Source organism: Delphinus delphis, chromosome 1 (assembly GCF_949987515.2).
Source record: "Delphinus delphis chromosome 1, mDelDel1.2, whole genome shotgun sequence".
Taxonomy (NCBI): Eukaryota; Metazoa; Chordata; class Mammalia; order Artiodactyla; family Delphinidae; genus Delphinus; species Delphinus delphis.
In genome coordinates, this window is record NC_082683.1 from 114,960,984 (window position 1) to 114,982,166 (window position 21,183).

General features: G+C 51.5%; 1 protein-coding gene across 1 annotated transcript; it reads left to right on the forward strand.

The window, feature by feature from the left end:
- Positions 1–1,307: 1,307 nt before the first annotated feature.
- Positions 1,308–12,569, forward strand: FCRL6 (Fc receptor like 6). Its single transcript, XM_060013638.1, has 8 exons — positions 1,308–1,338; positions 6,273–6,293; positions 7,927–8,258; positions 8,805–9,034; positions 9,079–9,126; positions 9,167–9,360; positions 9,759–9,884; positions 12,532–12,569. Exons 1-8 carry the CDS (start codon positions 1,308–1,310, stop codon positions 12,567–12,569), a joined length of 1,020 nt encoding a protein of 339 aa, XP_059869621.1.
- The last annotated feature ends 8,614 nt before the right edge of the window (positions 12,570–21,183 follow it).

Genomic DNA, 21,183 nt, shown 5'->3' on the forward strand with positions numbered 1-21,183 from the left:
CTTACTGTCAGAAAGTGCTTCCTGGTATGTTACCCACCTCTCCATGCTTCACCTTAAACTCACATGTTCAGTCCTCAGAGGATGTGCGGGTTGGGGAGATGGCCTTCTCTGTTGAGAGACTAGTAGTTTCCAGTTTTTAATCTGATGCTGCTATGAACATTCTTGCACCTGTCTTTTGGTGCCCACACGTGTGCATATACGTAGGACTGAAAACGCTCAGTCATCAGGCATCTATATGTTCAGTTTTAGTAGATTCTGCCACACAGTTCTCCAAAGTGGTTGTACCAATTTATGTTCCCTGTGGAAGTATATGCAAGTTCTAGTTGCTTCACATCCTCACCAGCACTTGGTTGTCTATAGTTTTGGCCATTCTTATGGGGGTTGTGGTGGTATCTCACTGCAGTTTAAGTTTGCGTTTCCACAGTGATTTATGAAGTCAAGTTCCTTATCCTGTGTTTATTGGGCGCTTGGATATCTGCTTTTGTAAAGTACCTATCCAAAATATTGCCCATTTTTCTAGTGGGTGGTCTATCTTTTTCTAACTGACTTGTAGAAATTCTTATATTCTGGGTACGAGTCCTTTGTCAGCCATATGTATTGAAAATACCTTGCCACCCTGTGGCTTGCCTGTTCACTCTCCTAATGGTGTCTTTTAATGAATGGTTCTTCTCAAAATAATAACCTGACAGTCTTAAAGCCTCAGATTCAGAACCTCCAGCCCCATTCTACCCCAACCTCATCAATCCCTGATTCTCTCCTGAGCTCACAGTCCTGTGAACTCTTTTCACGATTCCACTTCTCTGCCTCATTGCAGTGTCCAGACACATTTCTCCTTGAAGAAGAGGGTACCTTGGAGAACTAGAGGTCACTCGGGGTGGGGAGTGGATGATCTTAGTGTTTCTAGAGCTGTGCTACCTTCCAGACTAAGTGATGCTGAGGCCAAGGAAATCCTGGCAGTGTCTGGGTCTTTCCACAGCCCTGTCCCACCCTAGTTCCTAGCATAAGCTTTTCAAACCACAGAGAGAGCATCCAAAAGTGCTTGCTTGTTGCTTACCTGACTCCTTTATGCTTTACGGTCAAGAAAATTCATTGGTTGTAACACTCCTTCTACCAAAGAAGAAATACCAATTTGAGCTTTTAAAGTTTCTTCCCACTTCCCGTATTTAGATTATCAAGCACTAACACCACCCATGTCAGAGGGGGTCACCCACCCACCCCTGTGCCTGTGGCCTAGATGCTGTCCCTCCCAGTCTCACCCCTGCCTTCAGTCTGCCCCGGGTTCCCTCCTCCACGCCAGGCCAGGCCCCATGCTGCTCTGGACAGTTGCGCTGCTCTTCGGTAAGTCACCAAGCGCCAGCATCCTCTTCTGGGCACCAAAGACTGTGAGTCGTTCCTAAGACGCGAAGTTCCTTATTTCACCTTTCCTAGTTCAAGTGGGTTTATGGCTGGAGCTTGAGACAAGTGCGTGCACATGGGCGTGCCTGAGAGTGATGGGGATGAGAGTGATGGGCATGGAGACGTAGGGGAGTCCTGGTGTTTCCTATCCCATTTTCCTGGCTCCTGGAAGGGCAACCCTTCGATGTATCAGAGCTAATTTAGGGAGGCAGAAAATCACATGCTGAGACCCAATGACACTTTTACCCTGTGAAACCGGGTTAAAATATCCATCAGTGCTATTTTGAAAGGAAAACGATACTATAGAAGGGAAGGAGGCTGCCAGAATGTAAGAGAAGAGATCGGGGAAATGGGAAAAAAGCAATTCCGTGCATTTCTGTCAGCAACAGGAGCAAAACATGGGGTTTTATAAGGAGATACGTTTTTATGACGCCTCAGCTTTTTTTTTTTTTTTTTTTTTTTTTTTTTTTTTTTGCGGTACGCGAGCCTCTCACTGTTGTGGCCTCTCGTGTTGCGGAGCACAGGCTCCGGACGCGCAGGCTCAGCGGCCATGGCTCACGGGCCCAGCCGCTCCATGGCATGTGAGATCTTCCCGGACCGGGGCACGAACCCGTGTCCCCTGCATCGGCAGGCGGACTCTCAACCACTGCACCACCAGGGAAGCCCCGAAGCCTCAGCTTTTTCTTAGAACCAGTCACCAATGACTGGGTTTCACACCTGGTCAAGAGGTTTATGCTCTAAGTGTCCAAAGCCCCCTTCAAACTGACCATTCTTCTTCTGCCTACACCCTCTCTCTATTGTGGAGGGTGGCGGGGGTGTTCTGATTTGGGTCTGACTGGTCCATGGGGACCGATACGAAGGTTCAATTCCATTCTTCTGAATCTATACCACTCTCCTTGCTCTGAGCACCCCCGGGCCAGTCGCCCCTGCCAGTGACTGCAGGGACTGGTCTCCAGGCAGAGGATTGTTGTGGGGTGAGTTCCTCGGCTCCCCCAGGCTCGGCCCAGGCTCGGCTCAGGCTCGGCTCAGGCTCGGCTCAGGCTCGGCCCAGGCTCGGCTCAGGCTCGGCCCAGGCTCGGCCCAGGCTCGGCTCAGGCTCGGCTCAGGCTCGGCTCAGGCTCGGCCCAGGCTCGGCTCAGGCTCGGCCCAGGCTCGGCTCAGGCTCGGCTCAGGCTCGGCTCAGGCTCGGCCCAGGCTCGGCTCAGGCTCGGCCCAGGCTCGGCTCAGGCTCATCTACTGTCCCCCTGCTACACTTAAAAGGAACAAGTCTGGGCACATAGTGCTTTACGGTTTCTGAGTTGACTCACTTTTTGTTTTAAACTTGGTCCCAGAAGTTTGTTTGTTTTCATTGAACCAGAAAAGCAAAACCATTCCTAAATGCACTTGCTTCCTAGACAGAGTTTGTGGGCGTTTATCCCCTGGGAAGAAAACACCTGTTTCACTCAGGGCTCTTCCTTCCCCGACATCACCGTGTTGCCCTGTGTGTTCTATGAATGGCCGTTTGGACAAGTGAGAAGGTCAGTGCTCATGTTAGTGCAGGGACAGGATGGCCTCGTGCCCGGATACACCCCAGAGGAGAGGTTGCCAAGGGCAAATCACTTCCTTGTGAAAGGAACAGCCCTTGGACTTGACTAGATAAAGTCTAAGAGTTTCCCAGCGTGTACCCCAGGATCTGGATGGGAGAGAGCAAAGGAAGAGGGAGGGAGAGTCAGTGACTGGCTGACTAGTGGACAGAGTATGGGGAACCCAGGCAGGACTGAGTCACACCTGAGGCTCAGGACCCCAGAAAGCCAGCCTAAGATTCAGACCCCACGGCTAAGTGTGTAGGAACGGAGTTACCGTAAAGGTAAAGCTGCTATTTCCTCTCAGATGTGGACAGAGAGACAGAGAAAACAAAACACTGAATACCTGCTTTGTTGTACATACATTATCTCATCTAACCTTCAGGACGTTATAGGGCAGGGTTTTTTTTTTATCTCTATTAAACAGTTGAGGAAACTGAGGTTCAAAAATGTTTAAGAAACTTGCCTAGAATTACGCTGCTAACAAGAGCAAAATTACCCTGGTAACAATGCAAACCCAAGTTCATATGATGTCAAACCCCGTGCTTTCTCCATTCTACCTCACTACCTCTAGTCTGGGTATAGTTGGATTCTAATCAGGTAAAACTAGAAAATAAAATTCATGTAAAGTGCCTGGCAGGACATGGTCACACAATAAATGGTGCCTATTATTAGTATTGGCTATCAGGGATTCAAGAGGCTAGAAGGCCTGACATTGAACATGCTGGTACATGGCTGTACGCTAAAGATGTATTTAAAGTTTAGGAGATGAACCTTGATCTTCCTCTGAGCTGGGCATTAGCCAGTTTCACTCTCAATACTGGAACCCACCCCCCATGTGCAAACACAGCATCTGTGACACACGACCCTCCCAGCTGCATGGCAGCCACACCTGGCAAAGCAGCATGTTGCGATGTGGTAGAACTCGACCGTGACATAGTTCCTCATGTTGAACTGCAACCTGCCTCTCCGATCTAACTTCCGTGAATTGGTTCCACTTCTGCCCTGTGAAGTAACAAGTCTCTCCCTTCTTTTAAGCTTAGCCCATCAAGTATTTGAAGGCCACTGTGTATTCCTGTGTACTCTCTCCCGTCTTTCTCGGATAAATGTCTCCCAATCCCTCTAATAGGAACTGCTTTCTAGACTCTGGTCATTGTCCTAGTCTGCTTGATCTTGAGGGCTTTGTCAGTGGGCCAGGAGCTGGTCTTTCTCATCCCTCCCATAGTGGCCTGAGTGCCGAGCTCAGTGGGGCTGCTCCCTGCATCATTCGGGACTCTGTTGTGCGACTTAGCGTGACAATAGCTCTCAGCTATCTCATCACGCTGTCACATCTTCAGCCTGCAGCTCACTGAGGCCCTCGGGTCTTCTTTATAGGAACTGCTGTAGGGAGGTGTCGCCCACTCTGTCCCCAGTTGGCGGCTGTCTTGATTATACACTGTGGTCCTGCAGTCACAGCCACAAGGTCTTGCAGTGCCCTGGAGAGCAAGTCATCAGGATCTGGGGACACGAGCTCATTTGAAGTGCCTATGTTCCCTGGATGCCTTCTCTCTTGTTATAGGCGTCAGTCCCCTCAACCCTGTCTGTTCCTCGCTTTGTAGCTGCAAAATCGTTTTCCAGGGGAGAAGAGAAAGGAAGGGGAGGCATCACTACCCAGTAAGGTCTTACTTAGTCACTCTGAGGTCAGGCCTTCTTTCTGCTTTCAGTCAATGTAGTAACCACCTTCCCAGGCAGAGGGTTGATACAATCTATGTAACTACTCTGTAAGGGAAAAATGACTATTATCTTTTCTGTTATGCAGACAGAACCAGGAACTGGAGGCTCTTGAACTTTAAACAACTTGTCCAAGGTCACATAGAAAGAGATGAATTCATGAGTCTAGTCCAGGTCGTCTGGTTCCAAAGCCTGCATGCTCTCCACTACACCAAGCTCATAGAAGATGTGTTTAGACATGGAGGGATGGAGGGATGGTAAGAAAGAGATTCTGCACACACTGAGAACCTGCAGGTGAGTTAACCTGAGTAGGTAGAGAATGTGTCCCAGGTCACGTGGACAGCAAGGATGACAGCCTGTGAATGAACACGCCAAACATCTCCTGAGGGGGTCTTCACCCACCCCCTCCAAGGCCATTCTTGCATTTCTCAGGGTTCTGCACAGCACCCAACAATGAAGGGCACAGGTAAATGCCTGGGGACAGGCTGGACTGACTGCACTCAGCCCCACACCATTCATCCTTTCACCCCTTGCCCCAAAGCCCAGAATACGCTCCACTGCTTTATATGCAACTGCGCCCCTCAATTTAGGGTCCTCCATCCCTTGGACTGATCACACCTGCCTCACTTCATCTGTCATCATTTTGTGGTTTGGCTTCTCTTTCCTGGCCACCTGTTCTCCTCAAACATTGGTTCCTCTAGAAGCATTAGTGCAATGCATGCAAGGTGCAACACGGTGTGTGATGCGCTGGCCCGCTGATACTTCTCTTATCCGTCCGAGCTGCCCGTCCACGTCCCACGACCTCCAGGGAAATCTCACCTCTTTCCTCTGATCACTCCCATACTCTATTCCCCAGAGCTCTGTGGACAGATGGACCACAGGAATCAGGTCCTGCCTTTGCTGTCTGAGTTCTTCTGGAGGTGTAAATTGGACCCTCGGCACATTAGCGTAAGAATCTAGTCCTATGTTTTCTATTTTTGTTCCCTGCCCCGCATGAGTGGGCACAAAGGAAAGCATTCATGCATTTATTCAGTATATGCTTGTTAAACACAGACCACGATCCAGGCACAGGCACTAGGCATAGGTAACACCGCAGTGAACAAGACAGGCAGAGTACCTGGTCTCATGGGACTTACATTCTAGACAGAGGGAGACAGTTGATAACAAGTAGGCAATTTAATGATAAGATAATTTCAAACGGTGATAAGTGCTCTGATGGTAATACAATAGGGTATTGTGATAGTGATGGAAGAGAATTCTTTTGACTGGGGGCCCCCAGCAAGACCTGTTTAAGGAGGTGGCATTTGAACTGAGATAAGGTAAAGGATTCTGGGCAGCAGGTCCACCGTAAAAGTTGAGTGGCTGAGTGGCTGGGTGGCTGGATGTCTGGGTGACTGGGTGGTTAAGTGGTTAGATAGTTGGGTGGCTGGGTGTTGAGTGGCTGGGTGACTGAGCGGTTGGGCAGCTTAGATAGTTAGGTGCTTAGGGGGCTGGGTGGTTGACTGGTTGAATGGATGTTAGCACCCATTTATGAGGTGACAGTCCTCCTTGTCAGAAAGCTTTTTCTGCTACTTAATCGAATTCTATCACTTTGTTCTCTTGCAGTTCCCTGCGTAGGGAAAACTGGTGAGTCTTGTCTATGTCTCTTTCATTTCCAAGTGTGTCTCTGGGCCAAAACTTAATGGACGGGGAAAAGTCAGGGCCATTGGGTCCCCCAGAAACATCTTCAGAGCAGCACCTGCCTAGGCTTCTTCCTCAGGAGTCTTCACTAATGCCCAGGAAGAGGAAAAGCCCAGCACTCTACTCTCTCAGGCCGAGGATAGTTATAGGGTGACTCAAGTCCCAGAAGAATGGCTCTCGGCCACTGTCCGGCTCCCTTACAAGTAGCAATGGCTTCAATCTCCTCCTCTCAGTGTGGCTCTGGAGCTCCGGTAACCTCCATTCATCAAGGCTCTGGACTCCCTTCTATCCCTCTAATGTTCAAAGAAGCAGGCATCTTTCTCTGGGGATCTTCCTTCTTTCTCTCTTGGCTACCTTTGCCCTCCCGCCCATCCTGTCCCACTGAACTCCATGGAGTCTCTGTCAAGTAGGTGGAAACTCTGGCCTAGAAACCTCTTGACCTCCAAGGACATGTTCTGTGTACGCCAGGGAGGGAAATCTAAACCAGTAGTTAGTGCTGCTAGAAAGAGCAGCCAGGGAAGCAAGACCCATTATTCAGCTGGGCTGTGAGCATCATTCCCTAGTCTAGGGGGAGGGGAATGGGGTCTAGGGATCCAGGTGGATCCAGACAAAGGCAGGATGTTCTGGGACTCTCCTCAGGGCTCCCTGTCTGATTACTCGTCACTACTCCCAGGCTTCTGAGGCTGTCTGGGATCAAAGGAGTATGTCCTGGGGCCAGGCCAGCCTGGGATTGCCCTGCAGGTGATGCTGGGTCCCCAGGAGCTCTTTTCTTGTCCATGTCAGGACATAAAATGCATTTTAGAAATGAGGACAGAAATGACAGCTCCTGCACCATGACTGTGGTGGAAATGAACCTCACTGCTGGGAGTGCCGATGGAGGCTGGGCCTGGGGAAACCTGATGAGGGAAGCAGGAGGGAGCGAGCCCAGGCCGTGGCACGTCCAACACCCACCCCTCCAGCTCCTCTCTGGTGGACAGGGGTGCAGCTCCCATCAGAGGCGGACGCTGAAGAAAGAGCTGCACTGGAGTCACCAGAGGAAAAGAAACCCATCTAGGGGAGTGAGAATCTAATAAGGAGGAATGAAGCAGAACAATAGATGGAAGGAATCCAACTTGACTCAGGCTTGTCAAGGTGGCGGAGGAAAATGCAGTATAAAAGGAGACAAGGAGGGGGACTTCCCTGGAGGTCCAGCGGTTAAGGCTCCGCGCTTCCACCGCAGGGGGCATGGGTTAGATCTCTGGTCACAGCCAAAAAAAAAAAAAAAGAGACAAGGAGGGTAGGAGGGAAAGAGGCCAGAGAGAAGGCACAGGGAGAGGAGGGGAGGGGAGGGGGGAATAGAGGAGAAGGGCAGAGGAAGGAGAGAGGAAAGAGGGGTGCAGGAAAGCAGAAGCCCGGGCCGTGGGCTGGCGTGAAGGCCTGGGAGACAGTGGCAGCTGTGAAGGAGCTGACCAGGAGCCTCCATCCCAGGGAGGGCTGCGGGAGGCATTAGGCTGCGGGAGGCATTAGGCTGCGGGAGGCATTAGGCTGGGGGACTGAGGGACCTGCAGCTCCAGGGTGACCCTGCTTCTGTGTCTCACAGCCTGGCTCAGCCTCCAAGTGCAGCCAGACCCCGTGTTTGAAGGGGATATCCTGACTCTGCGCTGCTGGGGAAGGAGGAACGCAGAGCTGTCCCAGGTGAAATTCTACAGGGACGGAAAATTCCTCCATCTCTCTAAGGACAGCCAGACTCTGTCCACGGGAACAGCAACAGTGAACAGCAGTGGCCGGTACAGCTGCACTGGACAGGTGACATACATGCAATATGTGGGCAGACGAACCTCAAGGACTGTCACAGTTCAAGTCCAAGGTGAGTCACAACTTGGGGGACTGGGGGGAGCGGGAAGGGTGCTGCTCAGGGGTCTGGTCTTACAGGTCAGCAGCGCTCTGGGCAACGCCCCTCTCTCTGGCTTCCCCTGATGCTGGGCCAATCTGCAGGGCCCTGAGGTGTCCAGGATGCTGTCCACATGCCCTGCCCCCCCCATGGGGCATGTCTGGAGCCAGGGAAGGGGGGGAAGATGCCCTGTGGGGAAAGGGAAGAACCAGCCCTAATGCTGCCCCCCTTGAGACCCTGAGCCAGACCCTTCTCCTCTGAGCACTAGGTGACCTTTAAGGCCCTTCTGTCTCTGGCCTTCTGGGACCCCAGAGGGGCTCAGGGCTGTGGGAGTCGGTTCAGAGCTGGTGTGTGGGATGAGAGGCCAGGTGCTGGGAGACAGTGACAGCACTTCCCACAGGCACAGGGCAGGGCCCGGGATGTGCCGAAGCTCAGACCTCACCTCAGACTCCAGGGGCCTCGATGTCCAGGGCTCCCCTCCTGAGCTGCGGGCTGCCTCTTCCCAGAGCTCTTCCTGCCTCCTGTGCTGAGAGCCCACCCCTCTCGTGAGCTCCGTGGGGGGAGCCCGGAGCCCACTCCCCCGTGAGGGGAGCCAGAGGTCAGCCTGGCAGCTCCTCTTCTCCTTGCACAAGGAGGGCCACACCCTGCAGGACAGGGGCCTCCACCCAGAACTCTGCATCCCAGCAGCCGAGGAGGGAGACTCTGGGCTTTACTGGTGTGAGGCGGCCCTTGAGGGTGGCTGGGTCCAGAAACAGAGTCCCCAGCTGGAGGTCAGGGTGAGGGGAGGACGGGGAGATCCTCCCCAGGGGCCTGGGCAGTGGGGCCCCCTGGGAATGTGGGGAGGGGTTCCTAAGGGAGAAGCCCGGGGGGTCCCGCTGACCCTTCCAACTGTGTGCTGCCCCGGTTCCTGTGTCCCGTCCTCTGCTCACCTTGAGACCCACCAGCCGAGTTGTGGAGCTCCTCACCTCCGATCCTCATTCTACCTCAATGGGGACACCCTGCGGAACCACGTGGCTCCCCATGGTGGAGCCGTCTCCTTCCTCTTCCCGGTGATGTCAGAGCAGGATGCTGGGGACGACACCTGCGAGGCTGAGAACAGCGTCTCCAAAGAGACAAGCAAGCCTGAGACACTCTCCGTGGATGGTAAGTCTTGTCCCCCAACTGGGCTGTGAGCCCCAGGAAGCTGGCCAGGGTCAGATCTCACTCCTCTGTGTTCCTCCCGCCATGCTGGGTACAGAGCAGGCACTGCATGACTGACTGAGCATGGACCCCGCTTGGAGCACCTGCCCACTGAACCCGGCAGGGAAAGAATGAAGTCCACAGAGAGTGAGGGGCACCGTGGAGGGAGGGCCACATGGTCTTCCGTGGAATTGCCCATCCATGTGGACATCCTTTGATCCGCCCCTCATTCCCACTGGCAAGGCTCCTTCAGGCCAGGGGGTTCCCACTAATGCCAGCCACTCTGCCTCTCCTGTGCCAGTCTGGGGTGCGTTTGTTAATTTCATCCTCAACGCTCATGGTCACCCCTACTCACCCCCCAGGTCCTCGGGTCTTCTCTGTCCCCACTAGCATCAACTGGCTGGTTCCCTGGCTGCCTGCAAGCCTGCCTGGCATGATGGTCGTTGCTGCTGCACTTCTAGGGTATTTCAGACCCCAGAGAAAAACCGGTCAGTAACTCTTTCTGGCTTTCTCGATTGCCGAATCCCTATGCCAGGTACAGCCCAGCCATTGGAAAGCCAGAGGCTGACAGGACCAACCGCGTACTTCTGGGTATTGGGAAGAGGAGGGACTTTTCTTTGCATGTCATACAAAGGGGCCCCAGGAGGGACACTTACAGCTTCCAGAGCTCACACACACAGACACAGCGTCTCACACGCCCAATCACCCAGAGAGCTCACAGACACACTCCTGCCCACTGGGGCATGAATGAAGGCACAAACAGGATTTCTTACAAGCCAAACGAGGTGTAGATCAACGTCCTTCACATTTGGAAGACAGTCTGTGGCTGTGAATGTACTGAACAAACCCAAGGCCTCCAGTCCTCTTGTTAAAGTCAGCAGAGCTCCGGCCTGCTTAGCGGAGGAGAAAGAAGACGTGAGAACTCCAGTGCACGTGCATGCTCACGCATACACACTTCTGTGCCGTGGTGTGCCCTGGGTGAGAGTCCATGGCTGTCAACTCATCAGGAAGGAAGTGTGGTGGAGAGCACTGGGGAATAGCCCGGTCCCAGCACTGCTATTTGCTAATTCAGTAACCTTGGGCCAGCTCCTTTCAAGTTTCACTAAATGTCTCCCTCTTGGGATGTTGTACGGTCTGAGTTAGTGAGGTGACATCTGTCTCATACCTGATGTATTAGCCTGGCACTGAGTGGGTGCTCAGTACATTCTCATTCTGTTCTGAGTGCATCACCCCGGCAGGTTCCCACACTGCCTTTGCTCCTGTTATCCATTCTGTAATTCCTCTGATCAGAGTCATAAAAAGTTGAGCTAAGGGCTTCCCTGGTGGCGCAGTGGTTGAGAGTCCGCCTACCGATGCAGGGGACACGGGTTCGTGCCCCGGTCCGGGAAGACCCCGCATGCCGCAGAGCAGCTGGGCCCGTGAGCCATGGCCGCTGAGCCTGCACGTCCGGAGCCTGTGCTCCACAACGGGAGAGGCCACAGCAGCGAAAGGCCAAAAGTTTAGCTAAAATTCAGATGAGAGAAATTCTATAGGGAGAGAATTCTATAGAGAGAAATAAGTGAAAATAATCAGATAAATGGCATTTCTAGGTCACCTACTGGTTTTGAAATCCCTGACTCTCCTCTTCTTCCTGTCATGGTCATGATAATTAAGCACAAATGTTGGCTTTCAAAGCAATCACCTTTGGTGGCTACAAGTTTATTCTAACCCTTGTTTGCCTGGGGCTGTGTTGAAGGGAATGGCTCCCAGTGCCAAAGCTATCTGGTGCCAGTTTATTCCTAGGGCTTCAAATCCACCTGCTTCTTCCTCCCTGGGGGCAATATTTTTATTTTCCACTTGCCAAGGGCAAAAGTAATTGTTCTCATAGACCTCCGGCTAGATTTGCTTTTTCAAATTGGCAGCTCCTTCAGTTAAGGAATTTGTGATGAGTTCTGAGAGCTAAGCCAGACTGTTCTTTGAGGAAGAGCACCCAGTCCTGCAATCCAAGTAGTCTTCCCTGACCATCAGCCAGGATACCTGAAAGCATCTCTCCCCAGCCCTAGACCCACTACCTCACCAGGCACCCCAGTTAGGGCTTGAGCCAGGCTCCGACTTCCTCTCCCCTTTTTAATTTAGCAGCCTTTGTCCATCTAACTTCTCATCTCTCCTTTCCTTTAGTCTTGAGTCTAGATTTCATGAAGGCAGGCCAGAGTTGCTTTAAGGTATACCCGTGCAGTGGGAGAAAGATGGAGCCAGGCCCAGAGTTAGATGAGGAAGCAGCTGGAGTAGGGAACCATGAACTGAAGATCTGTGAATTCTACCGTCTCTGCACCTGTCATAAAGCCAGCCTGGTCTCAATAGCATGGGTGTTTCTGCCCACTCACCTCTGGGTCAGAGAGTTAAAGGCAAAGCAACACAGTACAGCCATCTCCCTCCCAGGCCCGAACAAGATGGTGGAGGAACAGTCACTGGTGAAAGATCTTCAAGAGGAAGATGCCTTTCACAGGGAACAAAGGAACGTCCCTCTTCATGTGGCGATTTTGCCTCCCCACCCATTCCCACTCCCCTACCCCGCCCCTACTGCCAGTCTGGGAGCACCTGGGCTCCATTTTGTTAAGGAACCTGTCTCTCATGAAAATAAGACTCCTGGTGGTGGGCCTATCATCTCAGAAGCTCAGAGGCACACAACCTTCCTTAGAATGTCACTCAGAAAACCACCTTCAGGCCCAATTCCATAGCCACACAAGAAACACAGTCCAACAGCTTTTTTCTTCATGCCCAGCTTTAGAAGACCCTTAACCATTTCCAGACAGCATATCCATTCCTCAGCAAACACAAATGTGCCACCACTGAAGATATTCCACAGACTGTATCTCTGAAGGCAAGGTTCAAGACATTTTGACCAATTATGGAATTACTAGGACAAGGATGTGGTCATACAGGAGGTCTACTTGGAAGTAGCAGTTACCTAAGTGTGCAAGTTCTGGTTGTTTGCTTAAAAGCGTTCATCTCATTTCCCACCGTCACACCTCCCATAAAACACAGCTCCATCAAAGTCACAGAGCTCTTCGCGAATGGAGACTCAGAAACACAGCCTTGACAAACGAGCATCAGAGGCCTCTCTGAGTCTCCACAAACGCCCTCTTGGTTTCACAGGAGGAGCCATGTCCAAAGGTGCTACCCGACAGCTCTGATGCTTCCTTGCTGTTAGAGCTAACGAATATTTCTTGGCCACCAGGCATGAGCCAGGTGACCCAACATCCACCTGTGACCCAATTCCTATCCCAAGAGCTAATTTTTAAAGTTCTGGAAACGCCTGCTTTCACAGAGGCAGCATGCTAGTGGAGAAAAAGTATACACACTGGATTAAGATTGTCTCCACCACTTTCTGTGTGACCTCGAAGAAGTCACCTCTCCCAACCTCAGTCACCTCATCTAAAACATGGAAATCACAGTATCAACCTTTGCAAGGTGGTTGTGAAGAACATCAGACACCAAAGATTTAGGTAGGGGGGCTTTTGTGACATCCAGCTCTGTGCTTGTCCCTGGGTAAGGAGGTTTGCTATTAAGTAGACGCTGTATTTGAATTCCCTGGCCCTGTTTCTGGCACATGGTATGTTGTCAAAGTTATTAGCTTTTCCTCCTTCTGAAAAGCAGCCTGACTGGTGAGTCTGAGCCCTTTCGATGCAAGGATGGGACCCATCCTTTCTGACCCTGCTTCCTCCCAGTTTGTGATTCCCATGGAGCCATCCTCCCCTCTGGGGTATTTTTCAAAGGAAACGTCCCATAAAAGTTAACCGTGTCCAGGGCTTCCCTGGTGGCGCAGTGGTTGAGAGTCCACCTGCCGATGCAGGGGACGCGGGTTCGTGCCCTGGTCCGGGAAGATCCCACGTGCCGCGGAGCGGCTGGGCCCGTGAGCCATGGTCGCTGAGCCTGCGCGTCCGGAGCCTGTGCTCCGCAACGGGAGAGGCCACAACAGTGAGAGGCCCGCGTACCGCAAAAAAAAAAAAAAAAAAAAAAAAAAGTTAACCGTGTCCAGACCTGTGAATTAACCGTCATTAACAAACCAGCCTCAGACCTCCAGCAACCTCTCCTGGCATTCTTTTTTTTTTTTTTAGTTTAATTTTTTATACAATTTTTAAAGGTAATTTTATACAATTTTTTAAAGGTAACTGACATTCTTTCTCTCAGCCTCTCTGTCCCCACTGTCCAGTCTGCTCTCTGAGGGTGCTCAGTGAATTGTGCCTTTGCATCTCCTAGGGCCCCTTCCACCCCGAATCTGCCCCCAGCCGCAGGTGGAGAGGAACACCCACTGTATGTCAATGGTAAGGACTTGCAGTAGCACCAGTGTCTGTCCATAAAGGCAGAGAAAGGCCTCTTAAGGGGAGTCATGAGAAAGAAGGCCCCATGAGCCCGAGGCTCAGGAATCAGAGTCATCTGGGGAAGGAAACAGATGGCTTCTGGAGAGAGCTTAAGGGGCCAGTGCATGGAGCTGGTGGTGGGAGAGGGAAGCAGGAAGGGATCCCAGCCCCCAAGAGGGAGGTGTAGACCCAGGGTTAGCAAATTTGACCATGGGTCAAATCTGGTCCACCAAGTATTTTTGTAAAGAGCATTGTGTATGTGTCATGTGTGGCTGCTATCACACTACAGAGCCAGGTATTTGCAAAACCTAAAATATTCACTACCTTTTTTACAGAAAAAGATTGCCAACCTCTAGTTTAAACAATGTCAGGGCTGGGGAAGCTGCTAGAATCTGCTGCAGGGGTCAGGCACCTACTACCAAGATGGATATCCCACATTAATAACTGCTTCCCACTGCCAGTTATCTATCATCATAACAGCCCCTAATTAGCTTCCCTCCATAAGTGTTTCTAGGTCTTGAGGTGGGAGAGCAGGTGGGTCCTATTCAAGCTGCAGCTGCGTTCCTTCTTTCAGTTCATTGCCAGAATGAGAACGATGAAGGGGTTATCTGCTCTGTGGTACGTACGATCCCAAAGGAGAGTGAAAGGTGAGTGATCTCGGGTCAAACTTGACATCTTTGCTAATGTAAAGGGGAAGTTTGGGGCCTAGGGTGAGGTATCACTACCACCATCATCACCATGACAACTGTCATCACCCTGACCACCATCATCCCCCTGACCACCAACATCACCCTGACCACCAACATCACCATGACCACCACCAACACCCTGACCACGGCCACCTTCACCACCACCACCATCATCTCCTCCTTCACTACCACCATCACCACAAACAGCGCTATGTCCACCATAATCACCATCATCTACATCATCTCCACCACACCTCCACTGTTACCATCCCAACTAGGGAGGAATTTTTTTTTTTTTTTTGCCCTTTTCTGAGCATTGTGGAGCAACAAAGGAAAAACAGAAAAAGAATGATACAGTTTGTCTTTGACCCTGAGTGTAAGTCTAAACAGGACAGCCTCAGCTCTAAGAGGAAGCCATAAAGACCATGAACCCCGGCCGCAGATACCAGAGTCAAGACGGCAGGCATGGGGAAGGCTAGTCCACTCTCTAACAGACAAACAGGCAACATGGAATCATGAGAGAAGTGTGGGAGTCAGTCAGAATTGAGTTCTGTGGAATGTGGAGTCAGTCAGAATTGAGTTCAAAACTTGATTCTCTGTACTCACTGTGTGCCTGTGGGCAAGTTATTTAAGCTCTCCGAGCCTAATCTATAAAGTGTAGATAATGCCTACTTTGTAAGATTATTATGAATGGCTAGGAATAGAACCTGGGTTCTAGAATCCATAAAGATTGTCTGGTATGCAATAGGTGTTCAAAAATAGGGAGCTTGTTTTATGTCTCACCTGTGCTGAGATTTCAATTCCTGGTCTGTCAAATGGATCTGAGTCAGTCTAGGGACTCTGCTCCCACCCATAAAGGGCACTAGGGAAAGTGGACAGCCAGGACGTCTCTTGGACTCAGGGCACTTCTCCCAGGACCTGACCGGTTGCTGGCCAGAGCATTGCCAAGCAGATGGGAAAGCACACGTGGGTCCAGTTCCTTCCTGAGAAGAGTCACAATGAGGACTTAAACATAAGAAAGGAAAAATGAAGCCAACCTCAGACTCCATGGTTTTCATTAGCAAAATAAGGAAAATAAGAAAATGTGATCCTTTTAATCCTAGCAGGCAACAAGGGTGAAGGCATGATGCGGGGCAGGGTTGGGGTCTGGGACAGTCTGCTTGCAGCTCAAGCTCTGAGCAGGCTTTCCCTGTTGGGTGGGTGCAGGGACCTGAAACCCAGAGTAAGGAGAGCTGTTATGTTCCAAGATGCATAGAAGAGGGGATACTGGATCTTTTATCAGTGGGAGAATGCTTCACGTTCACAAAGATTCAATATTTGCCTACGGTTCCACTTCTTATGGAAGTGACTGTGGAGAGTTATTCACCTCGCTGAGCCTCAGTTTTCTCTTCCCACTGTGAGAAGGCATCAATACCCCCTACTTGGCAAGACTGATGTGAGATTGGATATACAGAATTATAGTTCTGTTAGCAGTATACTAGATAGATCAGCTATATAATTTTCACAGCTAAATGGTTGCCTGGTGCAGAGTGGCTGTCTAATGGAGGAGTTATTCTAGAAGTATCTTGAGCACCTTCTTATCTCTTGCTTCACACCGTAATCCTGCAAGGCAATCACTGTCAACACCACCACCCTTTCCTGGTTGAAGCAGCTGAGACTCAGAGGCCAAGTGACTGGCCTCCGGTCACACAGCTGGGGTCTCCTGATTCCCAGGCCCACCTGCTTTCAGCTTGAGAGCGAGAAGCCCTGAGAAGTAAAAGGGGGAGCAGCCCCCCACCCTGACCGGCCTGTGCTCTCTGAAGGAAGGTGCCACGAGGAGGCGGGAAGGGGACACCCTGTGAACCCAGTGCCCTAACCTTACTGCTGCTCTTCCCCACAGCCAGGCCTGCCCAGTCAGCCCGGCGGGAAACGGTGAGATGGGACCCCTGCTCTTTGCTCATTCTCTGTGTGACGTCTGCTTCCTCACCCTGACCTGACTCTCCCACAGGACATTTCTGTCATCTACGCTGAGGTGAGACGCCCTCAGCTCAGTGAGGTTCCAGCCAAGGGGCTGAAGAGAAGAAGCAGGACCCAGCAAGATCCCGTTGGTAACTGCGGGGGGGTCCTCTGCTAGTGATGGCATCTCCTTCCCCCAAGACACACAGCCATCCGCAGCCCCCAGTGCTCCCCAGGAGACCAGGGGACCCCAGCCTCTTCTGTGGTCCTCCAGTTCCCCAGCCCAGCAGCCAGAAGCCCCGTTTGGGGAGCACATCAGAAAACTCTGTTACCCCTTACATGTTTAAAAAGATACATGGTTGTAGAATCTATTTGTTAATAAAGGTGTATCAATTTGTTCCATATTTTTCATCAGTAGCAATCATTTGGGCTGCCTGATAATTTGGTCTGGTTTATTCAAGGAGAATGGACTCCCTGTGGACCTGACTGGTGATGAGGGAGATGAGAGGGCGAGGAAGGGGTAGAGTTGCCGGGGCAGGGGGTGGGAAGGGAGGGGAGTCCAGTCCACAGCCAGAGTGCTCAGTGAAGGATTTATATGTTTGCTCCTGTGAGGCCCTGGCCCCAGCTTGCAGGCCTCTGCACTGGAATCATGGGGAGTGAGGTCCAAGTTAGCAACTCTGGTACCCTCCTCCCCTAGCAAGAAGTCTGCTTGTTCAGAGCACTCTTGGCCCCTCAGAGCTGCAAACATCTTGCATTTCCCCTTGAGCTTATTAGAAATGCAGATGCCCAGATCTGCTGAATCAGAATCTGCATTTCAATAAGATCTCCAGGAGATTTGCAAGTACATGAAAGTTTTTTTTTTTAATCATCTTTATTGGAGTATAATCGCTTTACAATGTTGTTAGTTTCTGCTGTATAACAAAGTGAATCAGCTATATGTATACATATATCCCCATATCCCCTCCCTCTTGCATCTCCCTCCCGCCCTCCCTATCCCACCCCTCTAGGTGGTCACAAACCATGAGCTGATCTCCCTGTGCTATGCGGCTGCTTCTCACTAGCTATCTATTACATGAAAGTTCTAAGAGCCTGGTCTACCTCCAAAATACAAACGTCATGGAAGTTAATCAGTCCACTTGCCTTCGGGAGCTTAATTGCCTGTGGTTCTGCTCTGGGTAAAGACAGTGGATAAGGCAACCCATGCTAGCCTTTTTTCTCACTTGTCTTCTACTCCGTTTTCTCCCTTCCCTCCTCCCAACCCAACCCTTCGTCTTCCTCATCCTCCCGTCTCTGTCATCACCAGTCAAAATCCACAGTCAGAATACACCAGGGTCCCCTCCCCTTTGCCTCCTTGGTTCTGCCAGGATGACTGAGAGGCACACACCACCTAGAAGCACAGGGTCTTCACTGGTCAATCAGGAAGCACCCCCGACCCTAAGCCCCCGCCACGCCCTCTGTAAATGAGGCGCCCCCTTCTAAAAAGTGAAAACATCTCCAGTCGTCCCCACAGGCCACCTGCTTCCTGAGCTTTCATACCTCCCTCCTCCCTGCCCTACACCCGAGAACTCAACGCCTGGTCCATGGACTGGGGGCTGTCTGTGAATTGGATTTACCAGTCCAGGCAAGATAATAGAACAATCACAAGCAAAAATTTAGGAACTTTTATAGCAATCTGACAGAGTAATTTTATGTTTGTTTAATATAATCATAAAAATTAAGGCTCATATATGGTACCTCTCTTTTAATTTTTATTTTTGGTAATGTGTTTTTATTATAATTTACAAAGTATAGCTCCACAGTGGACTGGAAAGAAAAACAGGTCCTTCAACACAGGAAGGTGAGAAGTCCTATCTTACACACACACACACACACACACACACACACACACACATTCTCACTCACACACCACTGGCCTGGTCTCTCAGACACTTCGCTCTCTCCTCAGACCCTTAATTTATAAAAGAATGAGCTGGGATTTTCCAAAATGAACAATTACTAGGAAAATTAAAGGAAAAGAGAATTCCCCAAAACAACATAGAGAAAACAGAGTTTTCAGAGGAAACCCACACTCTTCAGCCCAGACTCTCTCTGGTTTGCCTGATATCAGCACACCCAGCCCCAAATCCCATCTCCAGTCCTCAGAGCAGCCAGCTACTTCTGTTCCTAGAGGATGCTGGCGGAGAGCATCCGCCAGGAGAGGAAGGGCCACAGCCAAGGGAGGATGGGACCCTCACAGTTCTCCAGGGCCAGACCCTGCAGACGCAGAAAAAGGATGCCACATTGCCCAGCCTGCCACAGTGCTGCTCCCCACAGGAATGCACACAAGCTGTCTCCACACTTGATCAAGGCTCTGAGCTATGAAACCTTATTTTTCTCTCCAAGTCAGAGCTAAATGCAGACACATATCCAGCAGAGGTGAGTTGGCTGTGCCTCATCTAGGGACCTGTGCTCTGTGGGGTCGTATCACTTACAGAGTAAGAAGAAAAGAAAGAACTTAGCTGGGATGAGGATGGAGAGGCAGCCTGGAGCTGCCCCCTTAAGGTAGAGAGTAAGAGGACAGCCAGCAGCCTCAAGGCTGCCCTCTGGTGGCCCTCTTGGGTAGTCAGGGACCTGACCACCGGCCTGCGCTGTGGTCTGATCCGTTCATCGGACAGCTTCTTTGGAAGATATCATTAGACACCCCATCTTTGCCTTGTATGTGGCTACACCATTTAGATACAAACAATAAAAATGGAGCATGGCCTTTTCCTGAACCAGGCAGGTTGCACATACTGGAATTTCTTTCAGTTCCAGGTTTGTTATTTTTAATTTGGCTAGGAAATAGACCTCCTACCTTTTTATTTAAATAAGCACCCACTAAACAGCTCTGTGTCCTTCATCTTTGTATCATCTTTGATGACGGTAAGTACAGACAAGGTGCACAGCACGGGAAAGACCCAGGCTTTCCCATATCATATCTCCGTCTACACTGCCGGAAGGAGCTGCACCCAGCAGACCTGGAGCGTCACTAAGGCGGCTCACTCAGCACGCACCACTCTCTGTGAGTGAAGAGCCTATGTTGTACTCGTTTCCGGAATTCTCTCCCATGTGACGTACAGATGAATAGTGACTGTTCCTTTCATGGTCAGGAACGTGGTCACTGTCCTCATCTGCATATGTTCCTGATCTCATGGGGCTTACACAGGCTAGGTGTTCAATAAACGTTTGCCCGGTACATTAGTGTGCACAAGATGGGGATCCAACAAATGCTGGGTAAGTGAGTGAATGAAGAAATGAGTTTCCAGCCTCTGGCTCTCTACCTCAACACAACACAGTTGTGGCTTTGTTTCTTTTTTGTGCAGCCTTCCTTTGACTCTCTGGGAAGGTATGTCTTTGCCTCAAAAGCAGACCCTACCAAAGCCTCAGATGCCTCCCACCCAGTCTCCCACGAGCCATCTCATAGGCTCCTTCTTTTCCCCCCTCCTCAGTTTCCCCCCTTGCAACTGTGAGCACCATGCCCCTGGTCCATCGAAGGTTCCATTCCCTCTAACTACTCCCAGCAGGGCCAAGATGAGGGTGAGGCAAGAGAAGTGCCCCGGGCACAGATACTGAAGAGGGAGTTATCTTCGGGGCTGTGCATACATGAGAGTGCCCTCTGGGGCAGGTAAAGTACTTCCATTTCACACATGCATGCACTGCCTCAAACCCAGTCTTCATCCACATGGCAGCGCCACTGCCCAAGCTGGCTGCCAAGGGAGGGGCGCACATGGGCTCCCCTGCCCAGGGCAGCCTTTGGGGCTGGCATGGTGTCGGCTGGCAGATGGTGCAGGCAGCTGGTCCACTCTATGGGAACTGCGCCGGTGAAGGTAGACACAAAGACAGGGCTCAGGTGGGGGCCTACCTGCTCCCTCAGCCCCATCCTGCACAGCCCCCTGGAAGTGGCACCCAGAGGCCCACCCACCCTCCAGCAACACTCTGCCCTCTTCCCTCACCCCTGCTTTCCAAAAGCCTGCTGAAGGCCCCTCCTTCCTGCCCGGCGCCGTTCCTCTGCCTCCTTCTCTGCCAGCTCCCTTCTCTCTCCAAACATCTCACCTTTTCTTTTCCCTTCTCCACTTCCCCCCATCCCAGGAGAAGCAAGGCCCCATTCTGCCCTCAGGCCAGTCCAAGGAACAAGGACGAGTGTGAGTGGACAGGGACAGGGCATCACTTGGACCACCCTTCACACCCCATCAAATTCCACCCAGCCCTGAATCTCTGCACCACGCTGCTCTCAGGGCTAAGGGTTGAGCTCAGATGCTGGTTTGGCCACATTTTACACCTGCTCCCCCACTACCCCCACCCCAGCCCACAGCGCAGGTGGGCTAATGGCAGGTGCAGCCCACGCTGCCTGGCAGATGGCGCTACCACTGCACCTGCCTGGGCTGCGGCAGAGGCTCCCGGCTTCCCAGAAAGGCCCCAGGGAGGCTGAGCGCAGCCCCGGCTGCCAGCTTCTCTCTTAATTAAAGAAGGTGGGGAGTGGCCCCTTTGAACTTACTAGCTAATTTACTCCATGCACTCCCCCTGTGGCTGGGTTATTAATGTGGTCTGAACCAGTAATTAGCACTGGAAGGGGGGGAACCTGCCACCGCAGACTTAACCCTTCCTATGCCTCCATCAGTCCATTCTTCTCCAGCTGTCGCAGGGCTGCTGGAAGTTTTTCTTTTGGGGGAGGTGGGTGGGATACTTTCAGGTCCTCACCCAACCTCCCCCTTCCCACTTTCTCAGCCTCCCTGAAATTCCCCTAAAGGAAAAGGGCTGGGGTGGTGCATAGAAGATTGCAACTCATTCGCTGCTTGGATGGACCA